The 27,431-nt window shown below is 48.2% G+C and overlaps 3 protein-coding genes across 3 annotated transcripts; all 3 read right to left on the reverse strand.

Annotated features, from left to right (window-relative positions):
• Positions 1-222: 222 nt before the first annotated feature.
• LOC122390730 (glycine receptor subunit alpha-2-like) lies at positions 223-3,261 on the reverse strand. Its single transcript, XM_043383946.1, has 4 exons — positions 3,195-3,261; positions 2,878-2,982; positions 1,199-1,250; positions 223-803 (listed from the first exon to the last, which is right to left on the reverse strand). The coding sequence occupies exons 1-4, from the start codon at positions 3,248-3,250 to the stop codon at positions 669-671; spliced, it is 348 nt and encodes a 115-aa protein (XP_043239881.1). The 5' UTR covers positions 3,251-3,261; the 3' UTR covers positions 223-668.
• A 1,783-nt stretch (positions 3,262-5,044) lies between these two features.
• On the reverse strand, positions 5,045-17,098 carry LOC122390729 (gamma-aminobutyric acid receptor subunit rho-2-like). The gene is made up of 9 exons (XM_043383945.1): positions 16,925-17,098; positions 15,588-15,741; positions 14,050-14,150; positions 13,149-13,213; positions 12,711-12,771; positions 12,119-12,273; positions 8,040-8,130; positions 6,665-6,796; positions 5,045-5,184 (listed from the first exon to the last, which is right to left on the reverse strand). The coding sequence occupies exons 1-9, from the start codon at positions 17,058-17,060 to the stop codon at positions 5,045-5,047; spliced, it is 1,035 nt and encodes a 344-aa protein (XP_043239880.1). The 5' UTR covers positions 17,061-17,098.
• A 951-nt stretch (positions 17,099-18,049) lies between these two features.
• LOC122390723 lies at positions 18,050-26,964 on the reverse strand. Its single transcript, XM_043383937.1, has 12 exons — positions 26,647-26,964; positions 26,058-26,131; positions 24,668-24,779; positions 24,220-24,372; positions 23,797-23,924; positions 21,442-21,555; positions 21,086-21,190; positions 20,639-20,785; positions 20,051-20,129; positions 19,557-19,795; positions 19,122-19,305; positions 18,050-18,929 (listed from the first exon to the last, which is right to left on the reverse strand). The coding sequence occupies exons 3-12, from the start codon at positions 24,753-24,755 to the stop codon at positions 18,277-18,279; spliced, it is 1,890 nt and encodes a 629-aa protein (XP_043239872.1). The 5' UTR covers positions 24,756-24,779; positions 26,058-26,131; positions 26,647-26,964; the 3' UTR covers positions 18,050-18,276.
• Between the last annotated feature and the right edge of the window lie 467 nt (positions 26,965-27,431).

Consider the following 27,431-nt stretch of genomic DNA (forward strand, 5'->3'; position numbering starts at 1 on the left):
TGTTGGGTGGAGACTTCCATTTTGCGTCTAGTTAGTTAGACGCGTCTAGCTGGATGGCGGCTGCGTCTATCTGGCGACTGCTAACTTTAGACGCGTCTAGCTTGGAAGTCTCCGTCCAACAGTTAGACGCCAAGCTAGACGCCAATTTGGACGTCTGTTCAGTAAGACGCCAGTTGGACGCCAGTGGAAATCTACACCCAACGGGTGGGATTCGTTTTCACATTTAGATAAGTTGTGTTTTCACTACATTAAACAACTAACGCTCGGTTACATAGCATGAGCCACTGGCGCAGCCTTTCCTCCTTTTGAATGCACGTCCTTTTTACCGGTGATCATTGGCTCGTATAAGTGATACCTCGGAGGCAGATCGTCATTCGGTGACAGCTCCATCGAGGGACACATTTGACTATCCAGTGGCACTCATTATCCACCGTCCACAGACGTGCACAGCGCTGCACAGTGACGCTCAGCGTCTCAATATCCACAGTCCGTGGACCTGCACCGCGCCACCCAGTGACAGCTACACGCAGTGTTAGTTCCGCACGGTGTCAATTCGGGCCGCTGATAGCTCCACCTGCAGCTCCACGCTGCACAGTTCCAGTAATTGATAGCCGTTTGACGGTCCGCCCGGACAGCGAGTCTGTTTGTCAACACCGGATGATCACTGATCAGCCCAGGTAGTAGGCCCAGTAGGCGATGTTGAAGATGGCAAAGGCCACCACGGAGGCCACTCGGGAGAACCGCTCCAGACGATCGGCCTTCTCGGCGCCCGTCATCGTCCAGTTGCCCTTCAGCGTCTTCGCCTGCCGACATTCGAATAACAAACAAAGGGGGCATTGCTCAGCGTCAGCAACAACTGCATTACACCTGTCAAAGAAAATCCGTACGCAACTAGCGATCTTCTACGTTCTTTATGGTATAGGTCCGTCCCCCTGCGTGGCAGTCACCCACCTTTTTATACCTGTTAAATGTGTATGAAAAAAAATGTTAGGTTGTGACTTCAGCTTGGATGGAGTAAAAGACATTGGTTATATCAAAAGACGCTCGGATTTCTGCCACCTTGCAGCGCCAATCAGGGTAATCACATGAATCACTCATTGGAGCCTGGGTCAAAAAGGCAGTCGGGCTCTTATTCTTACGTCTATAACGGATATCAGTTCATGAATAGTCCCATCATCTGGTATTCCAAACTGCTTACCTTGTTTTGTTCCTTTGGTGCAACCGTGGCGGTATTGTTATGTGTTGATAGCCTGTGAGCATTGATAATTGTTGTCAGTGAACTTAAATTTCATACAATTCTTTTTAGGTATGTCAAAGCAAATCAGTTTTTGGGGATTATCAATAGACAGGTGTGACATATTATAGTGCATGTATGGCCTAAACTTTTGAATTAATTTTATAAGGGGAAAAAACCCAAGAAATTACCCAACGTTTCGCATTTATTGCTTAGTCATGGGTCTTCGAGGGCGATTGTCGCTAGTCGGGCTCTTATTCTTACGTCTATAACGGATATCAGTTCATGAATAGTCCCATCATCTGGTATTCCAAACTGCTTACCTTGTTATCGCCTTGTATTGGCATTGTTTCTTTAATTTGGCTGTCGAACATAAATTTATGGTTTGAAATATTATTTTATGTAAAATAATTGATATGAAACAGCCGTCTCTACCAATCGCCCTCGAAGACCCATGACTAAGCAATAAATGCGAAACGTTGGGTAATTTCTTGCGTTTTTTTTTCTTTTAAAATGAATTCAAAAGTTTAGGCCATACATGCACTATAATATACCAGTAAAGCGCCTTTTGGGCGAAGAACGAGCGAGCGAGATAGTGAGCCCTGCACGTGCAGAAGGGCGAGAGGGTACTTCCAACGGGCTTGTGCAAAGCACCCTTCTAACCGGTCGCTAGCGGTGTGCCAAATTTGAACGCAATCGGCCCAGCCGTTCCTGAGATCTGGAAGCGGCATTCTGCACGTGCGCACGTGCAAACGGGGTCCAAAATGACTTTTGCACGGCACCCATATACTAACCGGTCCCCAACCGTGTACCAAATTTGAGCGCAATCGGCCCAGCCGTTCTCGAGATCTGGAAACGCCCCCTGCACGTGCGCACGTGCAGTACCACCCTAACCGCAACACATGGGAATGCATTGCCTGGTGGGTGCCTACCTGTATGCCAAGGTTCAGCGAAATCGCCCCAGTAATTACCGAGTTACTGAAATGGGAACAAATTTGGCACCTCTTATTGTTGTATTTTGCACGTGCAGTGGGGGTCACTCACATAGATCAAAAGTATCCGAACTTTGGTAGAAGGGATGCAGCTACCCTATAAAAATTACCGCAAGACAATCACTCAAGCCGCTGCTGAGATATGGGCCTCTCAAAATCATTACTTTTGCAAAACTGCTTAAACACCCTTGACTTTTCACGTGGCACGTGCCACGACGGTCACTGAGATGTATCAAAAGTAGTCAATTACGGAGTAGAAGGGATGGGGCTACCCAGCAAAAAAGACCGCAGGTCATTCGGTCCAGCGGTTGCTGAGATATAAGCCTCTCAAAAGCGTTACAGGCCGGGCCGGGCCGGGCCGCTCATACTGAGATTTTTCCGTTATATTGAAGAGACTTCGCTTCGCTCGCTGCGCTCGCTCGCTCGTAATCAGTTTTTCTATCATCTGTTATCTATATATTAATTCCTGTCAGCTGGCCATTTCATTATGAGCATAGGATGATAAAATATTATTTTTGATCCGATGTGAATAGGTCTACGCAACGATAAATCCTGACAAATGGTCTATCGTTCGAACTGTTGCTGTTTTCACTTCAGAGGATGTCGTCCACTAGGTTTCAGGTTATCTGTTTGGTTATGCATAGGTTTTACCTGAGAACGACAATGTATTCCAAGATTGTCCCGAAGACGAAGACGATGCATGCCAGTGTCCAGACGTCTATCGCCTTGACGTAGCTGACTTCAGGCATTCCTTGGCTGAAAAAATATTATTGTTCGCTGTTTGGAAAGGTAGTAATGGCATATTAGTTCGTAACTTCTGGCGAGGTGCTGTTGGTTGATATTTACTTCGGCATGCTGGTTGTCTTGTCCACGTGTTTCGTAAGCTTCGCTAGGAACAACGCATGTGGTTATTAAAGTAGAAGATTCAATGGAATTGTTAACCGCTGTTTTCTCAGCGCTGTACTCACACATTGGCGCTGAAGAGTGCTGTGAGCGTCAGGAGAGTGGTGATGACCAGCACCATCCGACCGGGCACCATTTGGGAGGAACCTGAAATAATGGTCAGCGTCAGGAGAGTGGTGATGACCAGCACCATCCGACCCTGCACCATTTCGGGAGGAACCTGAAACACAGTGAAAGACATACTATGAGGTCTAACGGTCAGCGTTAGAAGAGTCGTGATGCCGCTCCCAGAAGACCAAGTAGACACAAGCTTGATGCGCGAATGCGTACCCATAGTGAAAGCCAGCTGACACTAAGTACTTACATACGTACGTAAATACGTACCCATAGTGAGAGCTAGTGAACAATATACATACCCATAGTGAGAGCCAGCTGACACTATAATTATACATACCCATAGTGAGAGCCAGCTGACACTATACAGGTGTCCCATAAGTTCCTTCTCACCTAAATTTTTCTTTTAGAGGCTCTCTTATTTAAGGCCATGCTTAATTCATTTTGTAACTGAGCTTTTGGGGTTGCCATGGCAACTGTGAATATGCTCCACGATAACTAATTCGTCTAGACAAAATATTTGTTGCTAGAGAGTTCACTTCATGTGGAGACGGCTTACGCCGCAACATAGAGGTCTCCAATACGGGTACGTCTCGATATTTAGTCTGCACGTGGGCCATTCGCGACGGTTGAGGGTGATTGAGGCATCCAGTCTGTAGCCAATGTCTGCCGCTAACTGGACGCACAATCAGCAAGTGACGTCGATGATTTGTCGGGAGTCAATCGCTGCAAGTTTATGCTCTTTTTTGACTGCTCTCAGGAGTGAGCCATGTGGCCAAAACTGTGTGGCGCCAAAGTGGCCGTCAAAAAGGGCTTAGCGTTAGAAAGTTGGTGAACAGGCTTTTCAGGATGGATTACCAGCTGTCTAAGAGTATTATTTCGGGGTACATAACTCTTGGTCACTTGAGCTTAAACTTAACGGAGGACGCAAAGCAATCGAAAATGTCTTAAAATGGCCAAACATGTGTTTCATTATGCCTGAGGCCAAAAAACTGGAGGGCCGGTGACATCAATGTGGTCATCTGGACTACCTAGTCCGTGTTCGAGATAAAACACCCGTCCAAACACCAAACGGTCCCATATGGGCGACGGAAAAGGCCTTCGTGTCATCCCGCTTTATTCCTATGCAAGAGGCCAGGATCACGGTAATGTGGGGTAATATGCGTCCAGACGCTAATCAGGTTGCGATTGATACTCCAGAAACAGTGTTGGGACGCAGAATGCTTCTCCAAGAAGATCTAAGAGGAGTTTCAGCCTTCTAGCTTAACTCAAACCGCAAGTATGAACACATTTTTGGAGGAGAAAATGGCATCCGGGAGGTCGTAGGCCCATCTTCATACAAGGAAGTGCATCAGTGCACAGGTCAAGGAAAGCTTAAAAGCAGTACCAGGAGACTGTGATAGGCGTCTGTGGCAAGATCATATCCCAGGCAACTCATCAGATCCAAATTTCATAAACATGTGTTGGGAATATTGAAATCGAGGCTCGTCGAGGCGAAGCACTGTTCCAGCCTCGAGGAGCTCACGGTGCATGTCAAGTCAGTCTGGGCTAACTTGAAGCCTGCTATGCTGCCAAACATGCCGGTTGGCATGCCGCGGCATGTATTCATGTGTTTGCCTATGAAATGGGGCACATTGAGGGGTCATAAACATATCAAAACGCAATGTACTCTGTTTTACATGCAAATATAATGTGAGAACAAACTTATGGGACACCCTGTATATTACACATACCCATAGTGAGAGCCAGCTGACACTATACTCCACACAGCATACGTACCCATAGTGAGAGCCAGCTGACACTATACTCCACACAGCATACGTACCCATAGTGAGAGCCAGCTGACCATTACCACCAGCAGACTGGGCACATACACAGCCAGGATCGAGAAGCGCAGTTTACGCTTGAAACGCATCTCGAACCTCAGCTCTGCGTGGCTGTCTGTGAAGAATCGAAATAACAACTTGTTAGCCAATTTGTGCTTGCGTTGTACCACTCCTTGAATCGTGTGGTGTTATAACATCATCTGTGATCGATTGATGCAGGCTTCTCTGTACGTCGCCACCATGTCAGTTGGCAGCTTTTGTATCACATTCAGATGCAGACTGAATAAGCTGCTGTTATCATACAGGAAATAATTAAAGGTAGTGTGCCACCTTCCAATGATTTCCCATTTTATCTTTCCTAGGATAAGAAGCTTCTGTTTTTACCTAATATCGCAAAAAAATCTAAAATGGGCCTAAAATAGTGCTTTTTTCGCCTAAAAGTTTATCGGTTTTTCGATATGTATAACAACTCTAGTGGGCTGACCTGCAAACAGGCGTCGGCAACAATCGCGAATGCGGCGCACATGTGACAATAAGCAAAGGTCATTATAGAGTTACGACGTACGGGAATGAGTTATCAGCTGTCTAATCGTAGACAACACAATGTCGAATTTAAACTGTGAGCCTGTATTGGTATTGTCTCTTTAATTTGGCTGTCGAACATTAATTTATGGTTTGAAATATTATTTTATGTAAAATAATTGATATGAAACAGCCGTCTCTAAAGTTATGACCCCATCTCACCACATGGAAGTGGCAGAAACGACAATGATCAGCTGACGCATTTTTCTTGGCCGAAGTCAGAGCGCGCGGCCCGACGCACCACCACCGCACCACAAAGTATGAGCAGAAGCCACCTGCGGTAGACCGCGCCCAAAGCCAGGGCCCCGGTAACGTGAGGTAGCCGAGTCGGGGCAGCGTGCGCTGACCCAAGCCGGGGCCGCGGCTTTCGGCGCGGTCTACCGCATCCCCGGGCAGCCCCGGGCTATCACATGACACCGGGAGGACGCGCGGCCCCGGCTTGGGTCGCGCACGCTGTCCCGACTCGGCTACCTCACGTTACCGGGGCCCTGGCTTTGGGCGCGGTCTACCGCACCACCTAACAGGCGTGTTCGAAACCGCAGGAGATGATGATGAACGGGTTTATCGAAACTTGATTGGATGAGCCTATCGGTAATAGCGATTTCAGTGTGTGCATTTATTGTTCATAGTGGTGTGAAATGTGGTTGGGGTACGACCGACAACCCGTCGGGGCGAATTTCGCACTGGGGTACTCAAAATTTGAAGAATTTAAGACGTTTCCATGAGTTTTGAAAGTATGGCTAAGTTCTAAAAATCCGGTTCTCCTTATCTGGGCCATTAACTCCATACGGTCCAGGAAAGCTGGCACACTACCTTTAAAGTTTATATCGGAAAGTCGTGGGTTTCAATGCGCTAGTAATAGTCGAATGCTGATGTTTGTAATGCTGTGCTGCTACTTGAAAATATATAAGATTTTATAAAAAAGCATTAAATCTTAAATCGGCAAGCAGTGGTAAAGAGTCATAACTCATATGACGGTGCAACTGACACCAGAACAGTTTTGATTGCCTCACTGTTGAACACGCCGACTCTGACTGGCGGCAGGGTACGGATGTCCTCCAGGTAGAAGCTGCTCATCACGATGTCCTCACGGGTGATGCCCTTGGGGTGCCACTCGATGGTCAGCGTCTCCGATGTGTACGCATCTGCGGTAGCAGGATATGATGAACATCGTATAGCTAGAAGTTTATGCGTTACAGGTTTGAGACGCTACCAGCCATGTTAGTCTATCACGATAAGTTTCAAACCGAACCAGCCCTATTGCCGTCATAACATTTGGCGAAGAGGACTGGTTTGAACAGTGGCGCGGGAACTTCTTCCAGACTGGGGGGGGGGGGGGGGGGGCTGAACCATAATAGAAATCAACCTAGGGTACCCCCAAACCTAGTTTTCCTCAACGGTTTTAGGCCACTTATTTTTCAGACCTTGGCCTTTTCAACAACAACAAAAAAACACGAAAATATTTTCAAAAAGTGAGGTATTCCGTCTCAGCTGAGTGAAGAAACTACCGTTTTGGCAACCTGGAGTAAAGGTTTTAATCTGCCAAACGAGTTGCCGAGCCAGTGAAATAGGTGGATTTTTCACTTATATGCTTTCTTCCTTTGCGACCCACAACCCCTAATTTGGGGAGGACAAGCTGCCCAACGGTTCCTGGCCTCATGAAACGTTGTGGGGCACCGCCCCCACGGCCACAGAGTTGTGGGGGCAAGCTTCCCCCACTGCCCCCTACCCCAGTTCCCGCGCCTATGTATGAATCTATAAAATTATGTTGGTAGATTTCCGATTTCGATTCCTCCAGCTGGGGGGGGGGGCTCAAATACATTACGAGCCCCCCCCCAGCCGAAAAGCTGGGGGGGCTCAGCCCCCGCTAGCCCCCCCGGTTCCCGCGCCACTGGGTTTGAATATGAATGCATAAACGCCCAACGGACAACGGTGAAGGATCTGAAGTTGTGTTCACGTTAGAGAAATGGGCAGCAAATTAATACATGGCCTATGCAAGTGTCAGAGGGTGATTGTTTTGTTTATTGTAGCTAATTTTACGCAAAGTTAAAGCGACTAAAAACGGTAAAATAGTCTACACTTGCCGCGCCGCCCGGCTCAGGGCGGTTTACTGGATGCATAGACTGTGCCGCAATGCAGCTGAGTAGTGCGGCGCAGTATACGATCCTCCCGTCACTGCCAAACGCCGGACAGCCGCGGAGAGAACATTGCTCTGTCCTTTAGGAATGCACCATGCAAGTGCCTCTTTAACGGTGCCATAGTGTGTAAAAATGGCGTAGCTTCATTATCTGAAATGTGATGTCTCCTGTCTCCATACGTTTGAATATGGTAGGTTGATAACTATAATGAAATGTATTTTGTTTATATACTTGTACATGAAATACTTACAGCTCTGTATTTTGACTGTGCATGTTTGTCTATCCATTGGGTAGTTGAAGTACAGCAGGTTGCATTTGACGGTTGTCAGGTATAAACTGGACTGAAACAGAAAAAAAAACAAATATCAGCTATTTCTGCATTCCTGCCACCGTTGCATTCCTGCCACAGTTGCATTCCTGCCACAGATGCTTAAATAAATAGATCATGAGACATGAGCTATTTTTTTGTAACATTCCGCTTAAAATGAACGAATGAATAAGCTCGCTAGTTGTTAATGTTGCGGTGAATTGTCGCGGCTTTTATGCCGTGCGTTGGCTCCCACTTTTTAGTATTTTATTAGTGTTCCATTGTATTTCCAGTCCCAGTGCTTTGCAGACGACATTTGGTTGCTGCCGTCTGTGCTTCTGACTGGTTTTCACCGTAATTCACTGTACGCATACGGCATAGGCTCTTAGCGCCGTCACTGCGTTTGCAAGGATGTACCCGTAAAACACGCCGCCATGATGGAAACGCTGCCCGCCTGGACGAAAGTATGACGTCACATCTGGGCCCTCTGCGCTTCTGATTGGCTGCCTGTTCCGCCTTGACGTTGCAAGCTTCTGAGGTCATCGCATCTGACAGAGTGGCGAAGACTACTGCGCAGGCGCACTGACTGACCTTGTTGGTGCCATCTTGCGGTGAGCTCTCGAACCGCACCTTCCACAGTCCGCCATGATGCGTGCCACGGCGCTGCTGTTGGCGCTGCTGCTGCTGGCCGGCGGATGTCGGAGCTCGCCCGGTCCCGGTCAGCCGTCGGTGCGGCGAGGGGCGGTCGGCGGCAGGGCTCCACGGTTCCTACATGCACGGACGCCGCATCATACCAACTCCTGCTCCACATGGAACATCACCAGACTGGCACTATGTGGTGACGTTGAAGTCAACCCGGGCCCGACTGAGCGGCTCTGCACGTCGGACACCGGCCGCCAGGGGGCGTTAGCTGGAGATAGACAGACTGTGACCTGCTTCTCACAAAACGTCCGGAGTATCAAAAACAAACTGGGTACCCTTCGGGCCCATTCTCCTGTTTTTGAGCGCTTTGACATCCTGGCCTTGACGGAGACGTGGTTGAAGCCGTATGTCGGTGATTCCGAGCTTCAGCACGGACTCAGCAGTCACGTGTGGTTCCGCCGGGACCGTGAGGAGTCGGTCGGGGGTGGTGTGGCCTGTGCTGTGAGGGCCGCTCTCCAGCCTCTTCGACGCGCCGAGGTGGAGCAGGGAGAGGTCCTAGTGGTTGACCTTGTTGGTCTCCGTCCGGCAGTCACAGTGATTGTTGGCTACCGGCCGCCGGATGATGACGCGGCAGTGACATCTATAGTGAATGTGCTCGAGACTGTATGTTCTGCTGGCCGGTCTGTGATTATGCTGGGTGACTACAATCTTCCTGAGATCGTTTGGCACGGGCCGGATCGTCCTCCCCAGCTGCTGCGGCGGTCTGCGCGTGCCACCACCTTCTTGGATGCTGTCGACCAGCACGGACTGCGCCAGCATGTGCTGCAGCCTACTAGAGAGAACAGCACACTGGACTTAGTGCTGACGAACATCAGCGGGGTGCAGTGTGACTCTGATGTCGGTTATTTTGACTCTGACCATAATCAGGTCACGGCGACATTCACAGTGCCTCGGACGGGCTGCGCTCGTGTGACACGCAGCACTGCTCTTAACTATCGGCGCGCAGACTTTGAGGCATGCACTGCGGCTCTTACCATGGAATATGCTAGATGATCTTGCTGTTGATGACGCTGTTGAACTGTTTTATGAGTGGACTGACGCGGCAATATCAGATCACATTCCGTTGGTGACTCTGAAGGCTCGCTACCCACCATGGTTCGATGCAGATGTTAAGCGAGCGTTGCGCCAAAAAGAGATTGCCCACCGCCACAAGAAACAGTCACCTACCGATGAACGGATTAAACGGTTTGCAACCTGTAGGACCCAGTTTAAGAGTTTAGTCCTGTCCAAGTACCGCAGATACATGTTGCACATCGTCGATGACTTCAAGAACAACTCGAAACGGTTCTGGTCTCTGTTAAAATCCGTAAAGTCTTCAAAAAATGTTTCTGTTCTGAAATGTGATGGTAGAATTATATCTGACGATCGTGATAGAGCCGAATGTCTGAGTCGTGCGTTTGCTGCAAAATTTTCTGACCCAGCTGTCGTTCATGACTTACCTGTGGCACCGAGTTATGACGTAGATAGTCTGTCAAGGTTTGTTGTGAGCAGTGACAAAGTGACAAACATTCTACTTACCCTTGATGTGCATAAGGCTTGTGGACCAGACGGTCTTAGTGGTAGAATTTTGAAGGAGTGTGCAGCAGAGTTCACTGTGCCGATCACAAAACTCATTCGACTTTCGCTGAGCCAGGGCACCTTTCCTAGAGTCTGGAAACGCGCGTACGTTACCCCGGTTCACAAGAAGGGTGACCGCAAAAATCCCAGCAACTATCGCCCGGTTTCCCTCTTGCCGATTTGTTCCAAAATATGTGAGCGCATCATATGTGACCAAGTGATTCAACACGTGTCGCCCGTTTTATCCTCAGCACAGCACGGTTTTTTAGCAGGACGTTCATGCGAGACCAATCTTACCTGTCTTGTCGATCAGCTGTGGCGTTCGATAGCCGAGGGGGCTCAGACTGACGTAGTTTATACGGACTATTCGTCGGCTTTTACTAGTGTTGACCACTCTCTGCTTTTACATAAGCTACAGAAGTCATACCATTTGTCTGGTGCCGCTCTCAATTGGTTCCGTTCTTACCTGAGTAGGAGAGAACAGAGTGTAGTGTTGAACGGCAAGTGTTCTGACTGGGTGCGTGTGAAGTCAGGAGTGCCGGAGGGCAGCATATGTGGGCCAATCCTGTTCGTCTTATTTTGCAACGACGCCCCTCTCGACATATCTTCTGGGTGCCTGATGTATGCAGATGATCTGAAATTGTACCGTCGCATTCGAACTGCTAGTGACTCTTTGGCTCTTCAAGCAGACGTAGATAAATTGTGTCTTTGGTCAGGTACGTGGAAGTTAGCTCTGAACCCATCTAAATGCAAAAGTATCACGTTCACACTTCGTGGAAAGCATTTAGATACAACCTACCACATTGGCGGTACTGCACTGGAACGTGTGAGCCAGATGCGTGATCTTGGTGTTCTGCTTGACTCAAAGTTGACATTCGGCCCCCACATTGATGAACTTGTAAGAAAAGTAAACCGCGCCTTGGGCATGTACTTGAGGTCGCTTCAGAGTTATCGAGCTCCCGCCGGCCGTAGGCTACCGCCAGGACCTATAATGACAGGTTTCAATGCCCACATTCGTGCAATCATGGAATTCGGTTGCGTGATATGGGGCGGAGCAGCAAAAACTCATATTGCGAGATTGGAGCGTATCCAACACAAGTTCCTGGTGTGGTTGGGCAGGCATTCAAACAGTCCATGTGCTTCTCTTGACTATACTGATCTGCTTCGTCATTTTGGTGTCTTGCGAATTGACCAGCGGCTTGTTCTGAATGACTTGAACTTCGTGCAGAACGTGTTCACCGGCAGGATCGACTCCGGTGACATTCTTGCGATGTTTTCACTCGCTGTACCATCGCGAACTCGTTCCAAGCCTGTGCTGTATGTGCCTGCAGCAAGGGTTGACACAATCAGAAACGGTTTGTTCTGTCGCTTGCCACGAGCTGTGAACAGTCTATGTGAGAAACGGCCCACTGCTGACCTGTTCGGATCCCGGGCGGCGTTTAGAAGTCAGGTGAAGGCATTCGTATCGAGTCTGTAACCTTATTTATACATGTGTTAGTAAGACATAGGTAGGTGTGTGAAAATGTGGCGTATATTTATGCTTGTGACTCCGTCTGTAAATGGGGTGCACCTGTGGACGGTATATTTCAATACACAATACACAATACACAATGGTCAGCAATGCAATGGTAATAGATATACAATATCCTTGACCTTATAATTTATGACTGTCAGAGATGCATATTGCATAGTGTATCCAACATTACAGGGACGTTAACGACACTCGACATGACTTACTGCGTAACGCTTCACGTCCGACTTACCCTGAATATCAACTTATCCTCATAAAGGTGAACGCCAGCTGCGGGCACAATTAGCTCCGGCTTTTCCACCTTCTGGACGAACAGGGCGAAAATGTTGGGCAGCCAGAGCTTCGTGGTAACCTCCGTGTCCATTTGAATCACCGGTCTTGTCATGTCTGCCGGCACAAATGTATGATATCCGGGTCTGCCGGCACAAGTGGACGTGTTAGGGGGGGGGGGGGTGCCGCTGTTGATAGTCATGTTGGAAGTTGTGCCGCCGTTGATAGTCGTGTTGGAGGGTGTGCCGCTGTTGATGGGCGTGCTGGAGGGTTTGTCGCTTCCAGATGGACGTGTTAGGGAAGTGCCGCTATCCTAAAGACATGGAGGGGGGGGGGGGGCGCTGTCGGATGGGCGCGCACTGCTGTCTTAACAAGATGCTAGGCTGCTCTGTGCATAGTGGTGCAGAGAGGGGGGCTGGGGAGTGGGTAAAGAGTGGAAGACTTAAATAGCATAGTGTGCTGGCAGCTGAACTCGATGTGTGTGGAGACGAAAAGCATATTTAGAAAAATTCATGCAATAAACTGTAAAGCTAATTGTGCAAAATGTGACTCACTTTTGAAAATGATGCGATTTTCCACCCAGAATGTCCGGAAGTAAGAATCGAATTTGACAGTCTGAAACAAAAGCATGTCGGCAAAATTCACATCTTCGCTCATGAGTTTCCTCAAGTATTCTCTACATAGTGTTGTCGCTGCTACACTTATGAGCAATTTTCAATATATCCGTTTTCTCTCTCTCCATATCAGACTTAATCTATGAATAATAGCAAACTTATTTCAAACTCAACGTGTTTATTCCCTTCAAGCCTTGTTTCAAGTGTTTATTTCGTTGAGCTCAAGTTCACAGCAAGCAAAGAAGCTGGATATAGCGGATCGAACAGGATGGCACGTCAACTGTTTGCTCCAGATGGCTTCCAGCGGAATGTGCAGAGTCCTGCTGTACGTGGGCTAGCAGGGCTCTACCTGGGCTAGCAGGACACATAGTTACCTACCTGAGCTGCCTCATCCAGTACCACGTCTAAGATGTGCATGCTTAGCTGCACATTGACGGGCTCCCCTGCAAACGATAGGTACATACGAAACTCATTGGGTCGGTACAAACGCATACAGTCAGTGCAACCAAGGATTCACGCCGAACCCTTTTATGAACTCCACTATGTGGTATTTCCATGAACGTGTTTGCCGTTGAATGATTTCATATGTGAACACTGACACAATTGACAGACGTTTGATTTAAATAATTTAAGATTGACAGGTTACAACAGTGTTGTTGATTATGCGAAAAGTCGATAATCCTTTCAACTAAACATGTAATCCTTGACCTGCAACAGTGTCCTTTTTGTGACATTCGTACTCTACATAACTACCCAGCATCGAATGGACAGCCAATGCAAATTGAGTTCGATGCATTGAGCAGGTCAGGGTGGTCGCCTAGAAATCACACGCGATCCTCGCGTGTCTGTGCACCATTCGCTGGCCTTTCACACGTGCAGCGTTTGAGCAGCGCGACGCTGTATCGCTAGACAGACGCGTCGGCTGGATTGCGTGACTTGCTTTTGAACCCTTCACTATGCCTCTGTATCCATTGTACACGAACTTGAGTCAGCTAAGAAATTTAATTCTTCGAAAGTTGTGAAACAGTTGTGCTCATAATGAAACAGTCAAAGAAGTATTGCGCGAAGTGTTGCATGTTGCATGATAATGACATTGAATTGATTTGTTTAGTTAGTGGAATGCTTATAACACTTAAGCCTTTGATTCCTTTAAAGTTGGTACACAAGGTTAATTGCTTTTTTTACTCGCTGGCTGCGCATACAATGCGAGTTATGTGGAAAAGTTACCGCTGCGAAGTTTTTGTATGCCTATACGAGCATATGTTATGTGTTTGCTCACCGTCCGGCCCAATCGGCGGCTCCCACTTCGCATAGTTGTCCGGTAGTGAAAACGTTGATCCTTGTAGCGCACCGCTTGTCCTGAGATTGAACAGCATCAGCCTGAGAACGCAGTGAAAAGGTTCTCAGCTAGGCAAAAAAGTCCTATATGATAAAATGGGCATATCATCGGAATAATAGAAACACCTGAAACTAAAGTTCTGCTTAAGTTAAAAAAAGAATTTGTTGTTAACGAGGCGGCACTGGACTGCCCAACTCCTGTGAAGTGTCACAAACAAATCGCATTCGTGCGGCGTTTACGCCACGCAAATTGTCGGCCACGTCACAGTAGGGTATATTTTCCCCACCGAGCCCCTCATCCAGCGAACATCAAAATAAAATGTTCAGAGTTCTGGTAGCGCCTGCAGCATCGACCGCCTGCTATGGTCCCTCGGCGCGTCAACAGACACTCGGGGCTGCAGCCCGTCGCTTCTGCTTTGTTCGAAAGACCGTCCACCCATGTTTCCATCTATGAAAATGTTTCGGTTCAGTGACTTGTTTGCTGGGTGCAAAATGCATTATTTGATTATTTCAATTGAAGAGCTTCACTTGATTGCTGCCATTTAAAAGGTTCCACGCTGCATGGAATGAAAAAAAAATATTTTTTAGAAATAGGTATTGAGCTTTGAAGTGATAAAAGGTCTTCCCACGTTAACAATATGAAACCATTAGCTAAATAGCAACTACATGATTGCATGCCGGTTTTGGTGAAACACTTGACATTCCATCCCAGGGGCCCAATCTTATTAAAGACGTAGTATTAATGGATTTGGCAGCCCTGGCTGAGTTTCAGCTGTAGAAAACTGTATGTATTAAGATGCAGAATGTTGTTTTGCGCATTTCAGCCTATCGCATATTGACGGTCTCAGGAATCGTTTCGTTTACACGGGTAGGCATAAGCCATCACTGGCATCACATGACATGGGAGTATGTTACCAAATGCCGTGAATAGAATAGAACGGGCATACGGCACGTTATCAGATTGGGTAAGGGTGCTAAGACACCCATCGAAGGGTGGATCTTGGCTCGGTCTGTAAAGTGGCAGACACCTCATGAAGCCGTACCGCCACTTGGTTTCCGCAATCCGTTAAAACGAAGCAAGCCTCCATAGTTAATGCTGTTGTTTCGATCGTTCCGATGACGTCGACAGCAGGGTGGTGGCGAAAGGTGCTCCTCAGTCCTCTAGTTTGTATGAAGTGAGTTGTGACAACAGCTTTATAGCTTCGCGAAAGAAATAGTTGAACGAATGCTGCTTCTGAAGTAAGTGATATTCACTCATAAGTTTCATGCGGCGCCGATGTATTTGTTACATTTCACGTTAACCGTTTTGCAATTTTTAATCAAAGGTATGCTGTTGTCTGATAAGTGATGCAGCGCATGTATTCACGATGTAATGTATTCACGACGATGATTAGCAGAAACGGTATCATGTTGTGCGCTAATTAACATTTCGTCGTGCTCTCAATGTCTGGTCAGTGGTCAGTCTACCCCGTTGCTTACCATAGCCGTGCGGCCACAACGACGCTCATCGGTGGCGGTGGACGAGCAGCTGCGACTGGCTGTGCGCTGTACTTCTGTAGGTCCCGGTGTGAGGCGAGAGGGGATGGCGTGGAGCTGCAGAGACGATGGTCGCACCGTCGTTTCCTAGTCTGAACTGGAGGGGATAACGTTGAGTGAACGACATTGTGCGAGAGGCAAAATTAGATATTTTATGTAGCAAAAGGCTAGTCGCCAATATTTCTTTGTGCTAGTGCAATTGCTCCATGCGTCATGTCATGCGTCACATGTTTATTTTAATAGTGGTGCCGTATTCAAGATATATCTAGAAAGACAATCCTCCAATCGACTGGCTCCACCTCACATTGGCGGTCAGATAGAAAGCATTGGCGAAACGCGGTACCGAATAAACAGGAAATGTAACAAACTAGTTATGTGAAAAGACTGAGGCTTGCCACGAAAACGTTAATATAATTACAAATGTTACTCTTTGTTTATTCTCAGCTTCGAATCAAAGGTACTGTTGTATCACAGACGCAAAGTATTTTATTCAACGAAATGCTTTCTGCATGTATTTATGCATTCACATGTCTGGTAGATGTCTGATGAACATGCAAACTCAATGCCATCTATCCAGAGGCGGTACTGCATATGCATTTCCACCTCAATTTTATTTTCCAATGGGACTCGGGCAAAACTAAGCATAAACATCATCGTTCAAAACCTATCAGTTTGCTGTAGGCATAAACCGCGTTATACAGGCCGCATAAAGTTTGCGGTTTTTTGACGACGAAGAACCGGATATTCTGGCTTTCTGACATTGTGTCCAAGACAGTACCAACTTCAATTAATCATTTTCAGCCACAACTTTTCATGTCTTATTTCTTTGTCTGTTTCAGTGGTTGATTATATCTGAAGCTCTACCGCTTTCCTGCTAATGGCTTTCGGTGTAAGTGACATGTAATTTTTAACATTTTATTTCTTATCTTATTTTCCAACGAAACATAGTTTATTTTCTCGTGGGTAATTCGGTGTCAATTTGAACTCATTTTTGTAATATCGATAATTTTTGAAGTATTAACACTTATGACCGAAATTATTTTCATAGTTGTATTTTCAATTGCATGAAACGCACTCATCAGCCAGGTACTCATAAAACGAAAGGCAGCAAAACCTTTTTCCAACAACATTCTCCTGGATCACTTGCATAATGCACAATCCTAACACGTCTGTATCTACTACCAAATTATCTCTGGATGTCAGTCGGCCCCTGTCTCCACTGTGTCGCGTGCGGCAGTCTCGGGGTGGCCACAGCCTCTCCCGCCCTCCCTGCTCGTTACCTCCGCCTGTCTGACGGCCGGCCCGGGTCGGGTGTCGGCCCGTCTGTCGCCGCCCGCCGCTCCGCTGCACACAGTCGTGAGTGTCCGATGGCACTGCGGCGGGCCACGGAGGGCCGCTGCCACCGCCGCTCAGCATCGATTGCAGTTGTTCCGTCCCTTGGCGAGCACCATCATAGCCCGTTCGCCCACGGCGGCACTCAGCTCACTTCGTGCACATTGGATACGGTCCTTTGAATTGTGTGTTTTGAGTCAGTATTGAGGCTAGGTGAACCGCTTGTTGCGTGTTTGATTGCCGATTGCAGGACTATATGGTGATTGGAAATTAAACGGCGAATGTACTGCTAGGTTGTGCACGTTTTAAGAATACAAGGAAAGTTGGCAGGCGCATGTTATTCTTGCGATAATCGGAAAAGTGTCGATTACGAGAGTATGTATTTTTAGTAATGCCGTGATCTCAGTTTCTCGGTCATGTTGAGCTGGAGATGCATGGTGACAACTGACAGATGAACAATATGAGCATCCGGTGTCGGACCGGTTCTGTCACTGCTGCCATTCGGTCGGCCGTCTCTTCTGTCGCCGTTACCAACATCCGTCTTTTTATGATGGAGTTCTGGGCGGTTTCCAGTGATGAGGTTTCTGATGTACAAATTCTGCCTGAGCAAACTTGGTATTGATGTCCTGAATCCTCTGCCTTATATCGCGAAACATCGTGAAACCTTATTTTTATGCCTACAATTATTCGTTCTCAGCGGGTCAAAGCAAAGCTCAGCAAAGTTGCGTGGGGAGTATAAACAATGTCTTGGAATGGCTTTATGCAATAGCGCAATTACTTGGCGCTGAATTTAACGAAATATTCATGTTATAATAAACCCTCAGCATGCAAATATCGCTTCAAACATTATGAATGATGCGCCGTATCTGAGGTCTAAGACCATCTTTTACATTGCCTTTTCATCAAACGAAGTGCTTTCCATCGAGCTATCACATTACGTTCTTTATTCATTAGACAGCATTGCGCATTAGCCGTCGTTGGCAGTGCACGGAAACAAATGAATAGGCCGTGCCTTGATAACAACGGGAGCATTGTGTCCTCGTTTACACGTATTTTTGTGGGTCACTTCAACATTTTCCAGCAAAAACATGTATTTCGAAGACAATGTTTACAGGGCATGCATGATAACCTATTAAATCGGTACGGACTCATGGGCACCGTTGATACACTAAAAAGCAACAATGATATAAAAATGTCATGAGTTCAGCTCACTTTAACAACTCTCATATCAGCTCTTAAAGAGCGTATCAACTCTAAGGAGCAAGAAGAGAGCCGTTCTACCGATCGCGATCAGCAGTGATTAAATCGGTCTGATCTCCACCCGACCGAGGCTCATCTTGGCCACAGCACGCTCCCCGTGCTCTCTGGTGCGCGTATGTCGTTCTCTGCGCTCTGGAAAACCTTCGGCGCGGTCGGTGGGACGCTCACGAAGCTGCCCCGCTGCTGCTCGCCCCAGAGGAGGGTTCCTCTGTCGGCTGGCGAGCTCTGTTCGGCCCTCCTCCGGCAGGCCGCTGACCATCCTCGCCCCTGCTCCACCGTCTGAGTCCGGCCCGTCCTGCCCCCGCGGCTGTCTGCCCTGCCCGCGCTGTCGCTTCACGCGCCTCACCAGGCCGGCCAGGCTGCTGAAGCCGAGCGGGCCCCCTCCTGCCGACAGCTCCGGCGGCAGGCCGGCTGACAGCGGTGACGGCGCCGATGGCATCCCCGACAGTCCGCCGAACGAGCCGAAACCGGCGCTGAACGGGCCGGCCGCCGCCGACAGCGGGTCGCCGAAGAACGGCGGCTGACCGGTCGGCTGCGGCCCCGGCTGCGGGCCCGGCGGTACCGGGATGGGCTCGGTGGTGTTGGCCAGTGGACCCGGCGGCGTGGGCACCAGTGTCGGCCGCTGAGTGGAGAGGGACGCGATCCCTGGCAGCGGACGGAGAGGCGCTCCTGTGCCATTCGTTGGAGGACGCTCTGGGGAATAGAAAAGACGGTATTTCACTTATTAAAAGTAACTAGAAGGTTGACATCCATTCAAAAAGTTGGCTTGATCTTCTGCTTCTCTCAGACAGGCAGCACTGCGCTTTCTGATTCATGCAGTGCCTTTTGTCTAGATACCTAATGTCCAGTAATTTGTAAATGGCACGTCAATACATTGTTACTCACCGCCGAGGAACGTGGGTATTATCTCGAAGAACGACGCGTTCTCTGTGTCCCTGCTGTAGTTGGGACAATCGTCTCCGAGGAAATCCAGAACGCAGTTGATGTAGCCGACCAGCTCTGCCTTGTCCTTTGGCTGCGGTGTGGCTATTATGCAGCGGGCTGACGCCTCCTTCAGCTTGTTCTTTGCCTGCATGGAAAGGTAGGTGTGTTTACAATTCCAGATTGATGGTGCGCTGACAGTAGCAGCTCATCACCCATCTACCACCTGGATGGCACTATTTATAGTCACCGTGGATGGCACGAGGCGGTGAGACTTGCGCCGTCCAGTACGGTATTCCCTTAGGGCTCCGTACCTCGTCCTCCCCAGTATGGCTCTCTTTCAGGCTCCTTCCCCTGTCAGTTTGGTTCCCCTTTATGCCCCCTTCTCTCCACTCTCACCAGTATGGTGCCCTGCATGCCGTCCACCACCTTGGTGACGGCCGGAGCGCTGAGCGGCGCGGCGAACGAGGCGAACACGCCCAGCTCGCTGAGCACGCACTGCACCATCTGCTGCACGGCCAGCCGCTCAGCCGTGGCAGAGAACGCCGGCGGCAGCTTCAGCAGGGCCACCACCGGGTCGAACAGGAACGGCTCGCGGCGACACGTGTCCGGCGCGACCGGCGTCAGCGGCACGGTCGCTGCCGGGAGAACGCGTGAAGGGGGTTAGGGTAGTCAGGGATGAGTATTTGTACAGTAAGCAAGCGCTTTTTAGGCTTTTTGTACAGTGTAAAAACTGTCGACATCAATACTGTTGATAATTGATCAGCTTCTTGGAAGGTAGGTGTTTTGGAAATTATGGTTACTCCACTAATTGCTGTTTTGCTAGCACCTGGAAACGCCCACGTGAGAATGCAAATATGTGTGCTTCATACACACTACACCACGTGACCAACCTGTTCTGGTTTCGCTGGCAAATGCCTGCGACACTTTTTGGAACGTTTCGCCGACACACGATATGGTCTTGAAGAGCACCTGGGGGGGCGGGGGGCATATGTGCGATGTTAGCCACCCATTGTCAGCCAGTTATTGGACAATGTCGCCGGACGTCACCGGCACTGACAGCGGCTGTGTGACTTATAGCGTTCCAGCGAACCCGTGTGAGCGCGTCCCAATGTTTCCTCGACGATTGATCGGTCAAAAATCAACACTCGTGCACGGTGTGTGCTGAGGTCAGCCTGTTTGAACAGACGGTAACACCAGCCCGCTCAATGGTGCTGTTGACACATGGTTTCATACAACGGTTTTGAACTGCCCCCGAGGGAGTTAGAGGCATGCTTGGAAGTGTCATTGCTTCAACATTATCATCTTTTCATGTAAAGATGGTATCCTAATGGTATCGTCAATGCTGCACCAAGCATTAACACTGGCCGTCGGAGGTCAGAGGTCGCCCTAGTACTGACCTGGCCGTCCAGTCGAAGGTCGGAGGTCAGAGGTCGCCCTGTTATTGACCTGGCCGTCGGCGGTCGCCCTGGTACACTGACCTGGCCGTCCGGTCGAAGGTCGGAGAGCAGACAGCGTGCCTGCTTCAGTCGCAACATCTCCGCCTTCATCGGGTTGTACTTGTCCGTGTACTCCTTCTGACAGGCGTGGTCCAACTTCCCCAGAATGCACTTGACGTAAACGGTTTCCTGGAGTGCAGAGCATTACCGTATATGTGGAAATGCACCATCAACGCTATATCGATGGCCTGTGCCGTTATCTTACATTTAGTAGGTCTCACATTAAGAAATCAAAGGAAGCAGAAAGCCTGAGCTACTGAGCATGGTAAAAGAAGGACATTAACTATTTTTGTTGATTGTATTTGAGTGCAGTAAAAGCGCTTATGTTCCTAATTTCGACCAACACGGTAATGCAATATGTCACCAAAGTCCAAAAGCGCTATCCGACGATGATTCTGTTTGGAAGCACTTGCTTATCACGAGACTAACCTGGCTGTCCTGGTGTGGGTGGGTCAGATAATACGCCAGGCTGTGGCTGGACTTGGTCGACTGTTTGAAACAGGCGTCCGATATTGATGTGAGACGCTTTTTACTCTGGAAAAGAAGCATCATTATTAACACTGGTATAAGTGATCTGAATGACCGAGTGATATTAACGATGGGCAATTGTTGCTAATATATAAAGTGCACCTAAAATGGATAAGGACTGTTTGTCATAACGCTTCTTCTGCCACAATGGTCTGTTTGTAGTCATCTGACCTTACTATTTTAGTAGTTAATTTAATTATTAATATAACACAACAGGTTAACATAATTATGCATTGTATTACATGTGCACACCGCACCTGTTCATCAGTTACGATGCCATCAATGAGCTTGTGGAGGTCGTCGCTGTCCAGCTCTCTGTCCCGTCCTACGAGGCCGAGGTCCGAGAGGACGCAGCGAACCCTGGCGTCCACCTGCCGGGGGTGAGGGGGGTGAGGTCCCTATTCAGTGAGGAAACACCTTCAGGAACCTACCTACATGGTCAAAGACAATGGATACCGTACCATGGCTCAAAATTGCTCAGAAGGATTCAACAGAAAATAGTTTACGACTGTACAAAAGGCCTTCGATCTTTTCTTAAGCCATAGGGGAAGTTGGGGCAATGCCGGAGTTGGGGCAAAGCCGAAATTCGAGATATTTCTAAAACCGTACGACATGGATGCCACGTCTCAGTGATGCTCTGAAGCTTAAGTGACTACAATTATCGCATGTTTGTTACGAGTCGTCATTTGGAATACTTCGGCTGTGAGGGCGCCAAAGCGTTTTCAAGGTACGTTTCCCTTGTACTACATGCGCCTTTGAAGCTGCATTTCTTACTCATTATGCTACCGTTTGTCTGGCCAATTCGGTCAAGTAATCTTCAGCATGTCTTTGCATAAGTGTGCTGCCTATTTGAAATTTATACAGTACGTTTAAAAGTTATGGGCCTGCAAATGAAAGTATGGCTGGCTGGGGTAATGCCGAAAACGTGCAATTACGCACGTTAAAGCACGCTACGTGGACTTTACTGCTGTAGAATAGCAACGCGTATTTTTAGTCAAACAAATTACACTTTCAGCCGGCACAACGGCCTGTTACCTATAAGGAATGATTTACCTGGCATTTTCTTATTATATCACACAATTATAACTTCCAGTGTGCACCAAGCGTCCTCAAGCTCTTAAAACGCGTTTCAGCTTTGATGAATTTTGGATAAAGGTTGAGATAAATTGGCAAAACATCAATGTCGGCATTCCTCGTAGATCATTTATCCCATTTTCGGCTTTCCCCGCAGTCCGGGGCAACGCCGAAAAAGTCAGTTGTTTGATATTTTTAGTTTTTGCGCTTAACGGTATGCGAATTCATCAAATGCGCCTGGTAGGGGAAGGTGGGGTAAGACGGACCAGCTAAGGTTTGAGGCCGCATATCTTGCTACACTGCTCTCGTAATTCATATTATTTATAGTCTTCGGAATGCTGAATCCTTCCTCTGTTGATATGTGTAAAGACTAAATTTCAAATTAAAGACATCTAGGTGGTGGATGCTCTTAAAGAGGGACATGTCAAAAACTCGGACAAGAAAAAACGTGGGGTAAGACGGACCACCCAGCAGTCCCTGCTATCCGTTCATGTGTGTTACACTTCTGCTCTGTACTCTTGTAAGAAAAAGTAACCAGAATGGTAAAATAACAAAATGAGCCTTTATTCTTTACTCATGTGTGATGGAAGTGCAGCTAAAAGCTGGGAACATGTGTGTTGATTGTCGTTTGGCATGAATGCATGCTAACTGAGCACTTGCATGCATGGCTCACATGCAACAAAGACTCCTTCCTGAAAAATTAGTTTACTTAAACTTGTGTCAATGTTTTGGAAAAAAAAGTTTCCATATGCAGGGTACAATGGACCAGCAAAGGGTAAGATGGACCACAGTGGTCCGTCTTGCCCCAAATCTAAATTATGTCATTATCATGACGTATATGTCAAATAGCCCAACATTGCAAAACCTTGCCTTTCCTAAATTGTGACTATAACTAAGTTTATAACTTTGTTCTTCACAGTTAAGTGCAAAATAGAAGCTAATCATACAAGAAAGGCGCCATAATTGAATCACCCATAGACCTCTTATATTAGATCGGTTTGACGAAAAACAACATTTTTCTCAATAACTCAAAAGCTATGCATCCTAGCAGCATGAGCTCAAGGTGGCCATTGTTACGAAGGAAAACAAACATAGTGAGTGCATAAAGCAGTAGATACCAGCAGCAGTTCAGCCGGGAGGGCTGGTGGTCCATCTTGCCCCGCTGGGCCGTCTTACCCCACCTTCCCCTATGTTTGAAAGACAAAAGACTGGCCTCTCGAATGACGCCAACAAGAATAGCTTATGTTGTCTACCTTGCGTGCTACGGGCGTCAGAAAAAAAAGTATTCGGCGTTCCCCCAACTTCCCCTAACGTCTTGACTTTTTCACATGGAACGTTGTATGAATGCAGGTGGAATCCAATTGCACATTGGTAAATAACACTGCCTGAATAAGATTTAAAGTGGTATATGCCGCACGACATATACCTATCGGTCATTTCGACAAGCGAGTCACATGCATGGGCGGGTAGTTAGTCACCGCAATGACCATGTAATCAGTCGTTGCCGGCGGTCGGGCCGGTATGCGCGGCTCGTTTACCTGATTTCCCCAGGCGGTGCGTTGTCCTGGAGCGGTGGCGCCGCCCGTGCCCGGGGGCAGCGCGGCGCCCGGCCTGCCGGGGACCGGCCCGGGGTACAGCCCCGCCGGGTACAGTGCTCCCGCCTGCCCTGGGGACCAGGCAACAGCATAGAATTGGTGCTGTGCGTATGACAGGCCTCGGCGGCCTTTGACGGTTATTGACGGGCGTTGTGGGATCAGTGGGAGTCCCGGTGACAGAAAAATGATCGATCGAATGTGACATTGCGTGAACTTTTTAGTTTTCTTACACACACGCGTGATGGGTTTCACATTCGTGTCATTTAAACAGTAAAATGGAACAGACTGCGCTGGGAAAAGGATAAGAGGACAGTATGACGTGAGCGACCAATTGGCAGATCATCGCGACCTCGTCTGCTGCCTTACTTTTTCGCCGACCACTGGGCTCCTCGGGCTGAGCGCTGAACGATGCAGGCCTCGTGTCCGGAGTCGGTGCCTCTGTTGTAACTGCAGCCGCCGCGGCTTCATTTTTCGCCCTGCGAGCGGCTTGAAATGCTTGCAGCCATATTGGGTTGATACCTGCCCGGGGGAGCCAGTCGGATAGTCACTCAAAAATCATGTTGCTGTCTTACCAGGCGTTTCACGTGTATGTAATTATTATCGCTCTGGTCACACTGCCCTTAGGTGTGGGGTCATATCGCTGTAATATTTCAAGCCACCGGCTTGTCGCTGCGTCATCCGTCGGTGAATGCAACTTTTTCACAATGGCCTGTGCTTTTATTCAGCCGGGTCTCATGCCAATACCACACAGGTTACACAGCCCCATTGTCCCCTGTTTCACTCTCCCCCTTGCCATGTCAGACGTTCAACTCACCAGGTCCGAAGAAGCCCGGGTACGGCATGATGGGCGGGAACATGGGGTTCCAGCCGGGTGGGAACGGCCGCGTTGGGGACGCGTTCATACACTTTCTGATCGCCTCAGATAACTGAAAACGTGGGAAGGTGATTGTTGAAAATATCGTTCATAGTTTGCCTAATTGTTCATTTTTGACAATTGTGTTTTTCTGCTCTTATATGTTTTATTAAGTTTTATTTTAGCTGTCTATGTTTACTGGATGATTTCTATTGAAAATAAACTTTATTTTCAAAAATACCGGAAAAATTCAGGAAATTGATTCAGTTTTGTGCTCTATGTGATGTCGCTCTTTGTTGGCTGCTATGTGACACTGCTGAATTGTGTTATGTTGGATATTTGGGCCGGCGCTTCAGCTTTATAAGGCTTTCAAGCTGAAATGCCCTTCTTGCATACTACATGACAAAGTGGTTATGTGGACACCTGAAGTAACGAAACCCGTCAAATATCTCTAATTGCGTCGCCTGCATTCAGGCTGAAAGCATCCATTGGTGATTTTGTCGTGTCGGTGGTCCATGGGCCATGGCGACCTCAAAAGGCATAATTTCCGCGACCTGGACTAAGTGGGTTTGAAGTGCTTTCGCATGCGTAACTGTGTGCACGACACAAACATGTTGTGCTCGCATTCACACTCTGTTCATTGCGGGGCTGCCCATCCAACCTTTGCCTACTTTACTTCCCTTCATTGTCAAGGTGCATTCGTTTCTTTGCAATGTGATGCAAATTGCATAGTTCCTACTTATTAGCACTAATGGCCGTAACTGTTTGACTTGATGCGTGGTACGATAACGCGTACCTATATGGTGCCTAAATGTTCGTGTAGTAACGCGCGCGCGGTGGCTTGCATGTGCCATTGTGTCTAGGCGAGCAATGTCCTAACCGACTGCGTCAAAGAACGATTCGATGGGAAAGCACATACGCGGGGTGGGTCGACGGTCGTGGAGTGTACTCTACCCTTTGTGATAAAGCGAAGAGCTATTACTGATTGTCGGCTGCGCTGGCGTGCAATTTACATATGCACTCACTCCATCGTTTAGCTGTTAGTCGACCGGTGATGGATAGGAAAGTGTAGACGCTATGTTGGTTTGAGATTGCTCTAAATCACTTCTAGACCATTGACCTGTCATTGGCTAAGTACATAGACCCGTAATCTTATATGTAATACTGCCCTGTCATTAGGTCAGAGGTCTGCACAATGCACCTTCCATTCGCAAATATGGTGTACGTTTTAACACACTTCAATACCTATAGCATTACATTTCCCTACCGTAGCATGGCATTACTGCTTACAACTTCAGTGTCAAGTACCGCTTAAGGTCGCTGCATGCACTCTCGCAAATAGCTTACCTACCTTGCGAACGCGTCCATTGTTGACCACGTTCAGAATCGAGCACTTGAAACATTCCTGAACGCCTACTAGCTTCCCTGAAAGAAAAATGATAACCAGAGTGAGCGGATGGCAAGTTAAGATGGGCAGTTAACGTATTACATTAATTGACCGCATTTTGCATGCCTAATAAAATCATTTTCAAATATGCCGCCAACTTTCGCTAGTAGACAGCGCAATGGTTTTCCATGCTGATGACGTGCTTTTCTTCTTGTCAACTAAAGTGCTCCTAACATTGAATACATGCTACATATGCATATTTAAGCTAATGTATTTCGGTAGTTTGGGCCTTGGAGTAAACATATGGACTTTTATGTGAGTCAAAACTATGTCACATGTGATTGTAAGCATAAGGCTGTCAGGCCTAAACGCTTGAGGGTGTAAACTGCAAGTCTCAAATAAGCTTACCGTGTGACCTTTTAAAAGAGCTTTGCACCAATTAGCGTATACGCCATTTATGACGCCGGCTACCGTCGTGTTGGCTGTGACGCTGGCTATTGTCGTGTTGGCATGTGACGCTGGCTATCATCGTGTTGGCTGTCACGGTCCTCACCGAGGATCGAGTTGATGCTGTCCGTGTCGAGCAGTTTGATGTTGAAGTTGTTCAGCGCAGTCTGTCCCCTGCCGCTGTGGGTCGCTGTAACGGAGGGCACACGTTCAGGGCGGGGTCAATAGCTTACTGATCGAACGGTGTAGTGGTACAGAGTCGCTGAAGTATGGCGTTTTATTGCCCCAATGTGTCTGCTACACTAGCTCACGACGGCAAAGTGGTTGGGCGAACCGTTTTAAAGTTACTACTTATTGCATAACTATATTCGACATGGAGCTTTGGATGATGGCTGTAAAAAGTCAACGAAGGATGTTCGAGTATGCTTACTGGAAGTAGACCATCAACGGGTTCCTTGTTTAAATATCCATTTGAGTAGGATTTCGGGTTTTTTGAAACGCTCAGTTTTTGCAGCGAGCTTTTTCTCTTAGGGCTTGCGAGATAGCTGCGTGCACACATATCTCTTCAACATTGCGCGCCTCACAGGAATGCGGCTGATTCACGTGCTTTTGTGAGCGAGGTGCTTCCCTCCGGGAGAAATTCGCCGTCCCCATATGCTTAACACAGAGCCGAGCGGCGGCTGACAGGTGGCCGGCTCTCGGGAGATCGGCAGCCGACACTCGAAAAATCGACAAGCCGCCGCTGAATGCGCGTGCGAAAATGAGCGGGGTACCGCCGTTCCGGAGAGACGGCTGGAAAATTCCACCGGCCGGCCCGGCGGCAGTGTGTCGGGCGGCGGGCGGCGGGGCGGGGTTTCCCCGTCCAGCGGCCGGCAGCGCTGAGCCGAGTCG

This window comes from Amphibalanus amphitrite, unplaced genomic scaffold (assembly GCF_019059575.1).
Source record: "Amphibalanus amphitrite isolate SeventyFive unplaced genomic scaffold, NRLGWU_Aamphi_draft 000406F_arrow, whole genome shotgun sequence".
Taxonomy (NCBI): domain Eukaryota; kingdom Metazoa; phylum Arthropoda; class Thecostraca; order Balanomorpha; family Balanidae; genus Amphibalanus; species Amphibalanus amphitrite.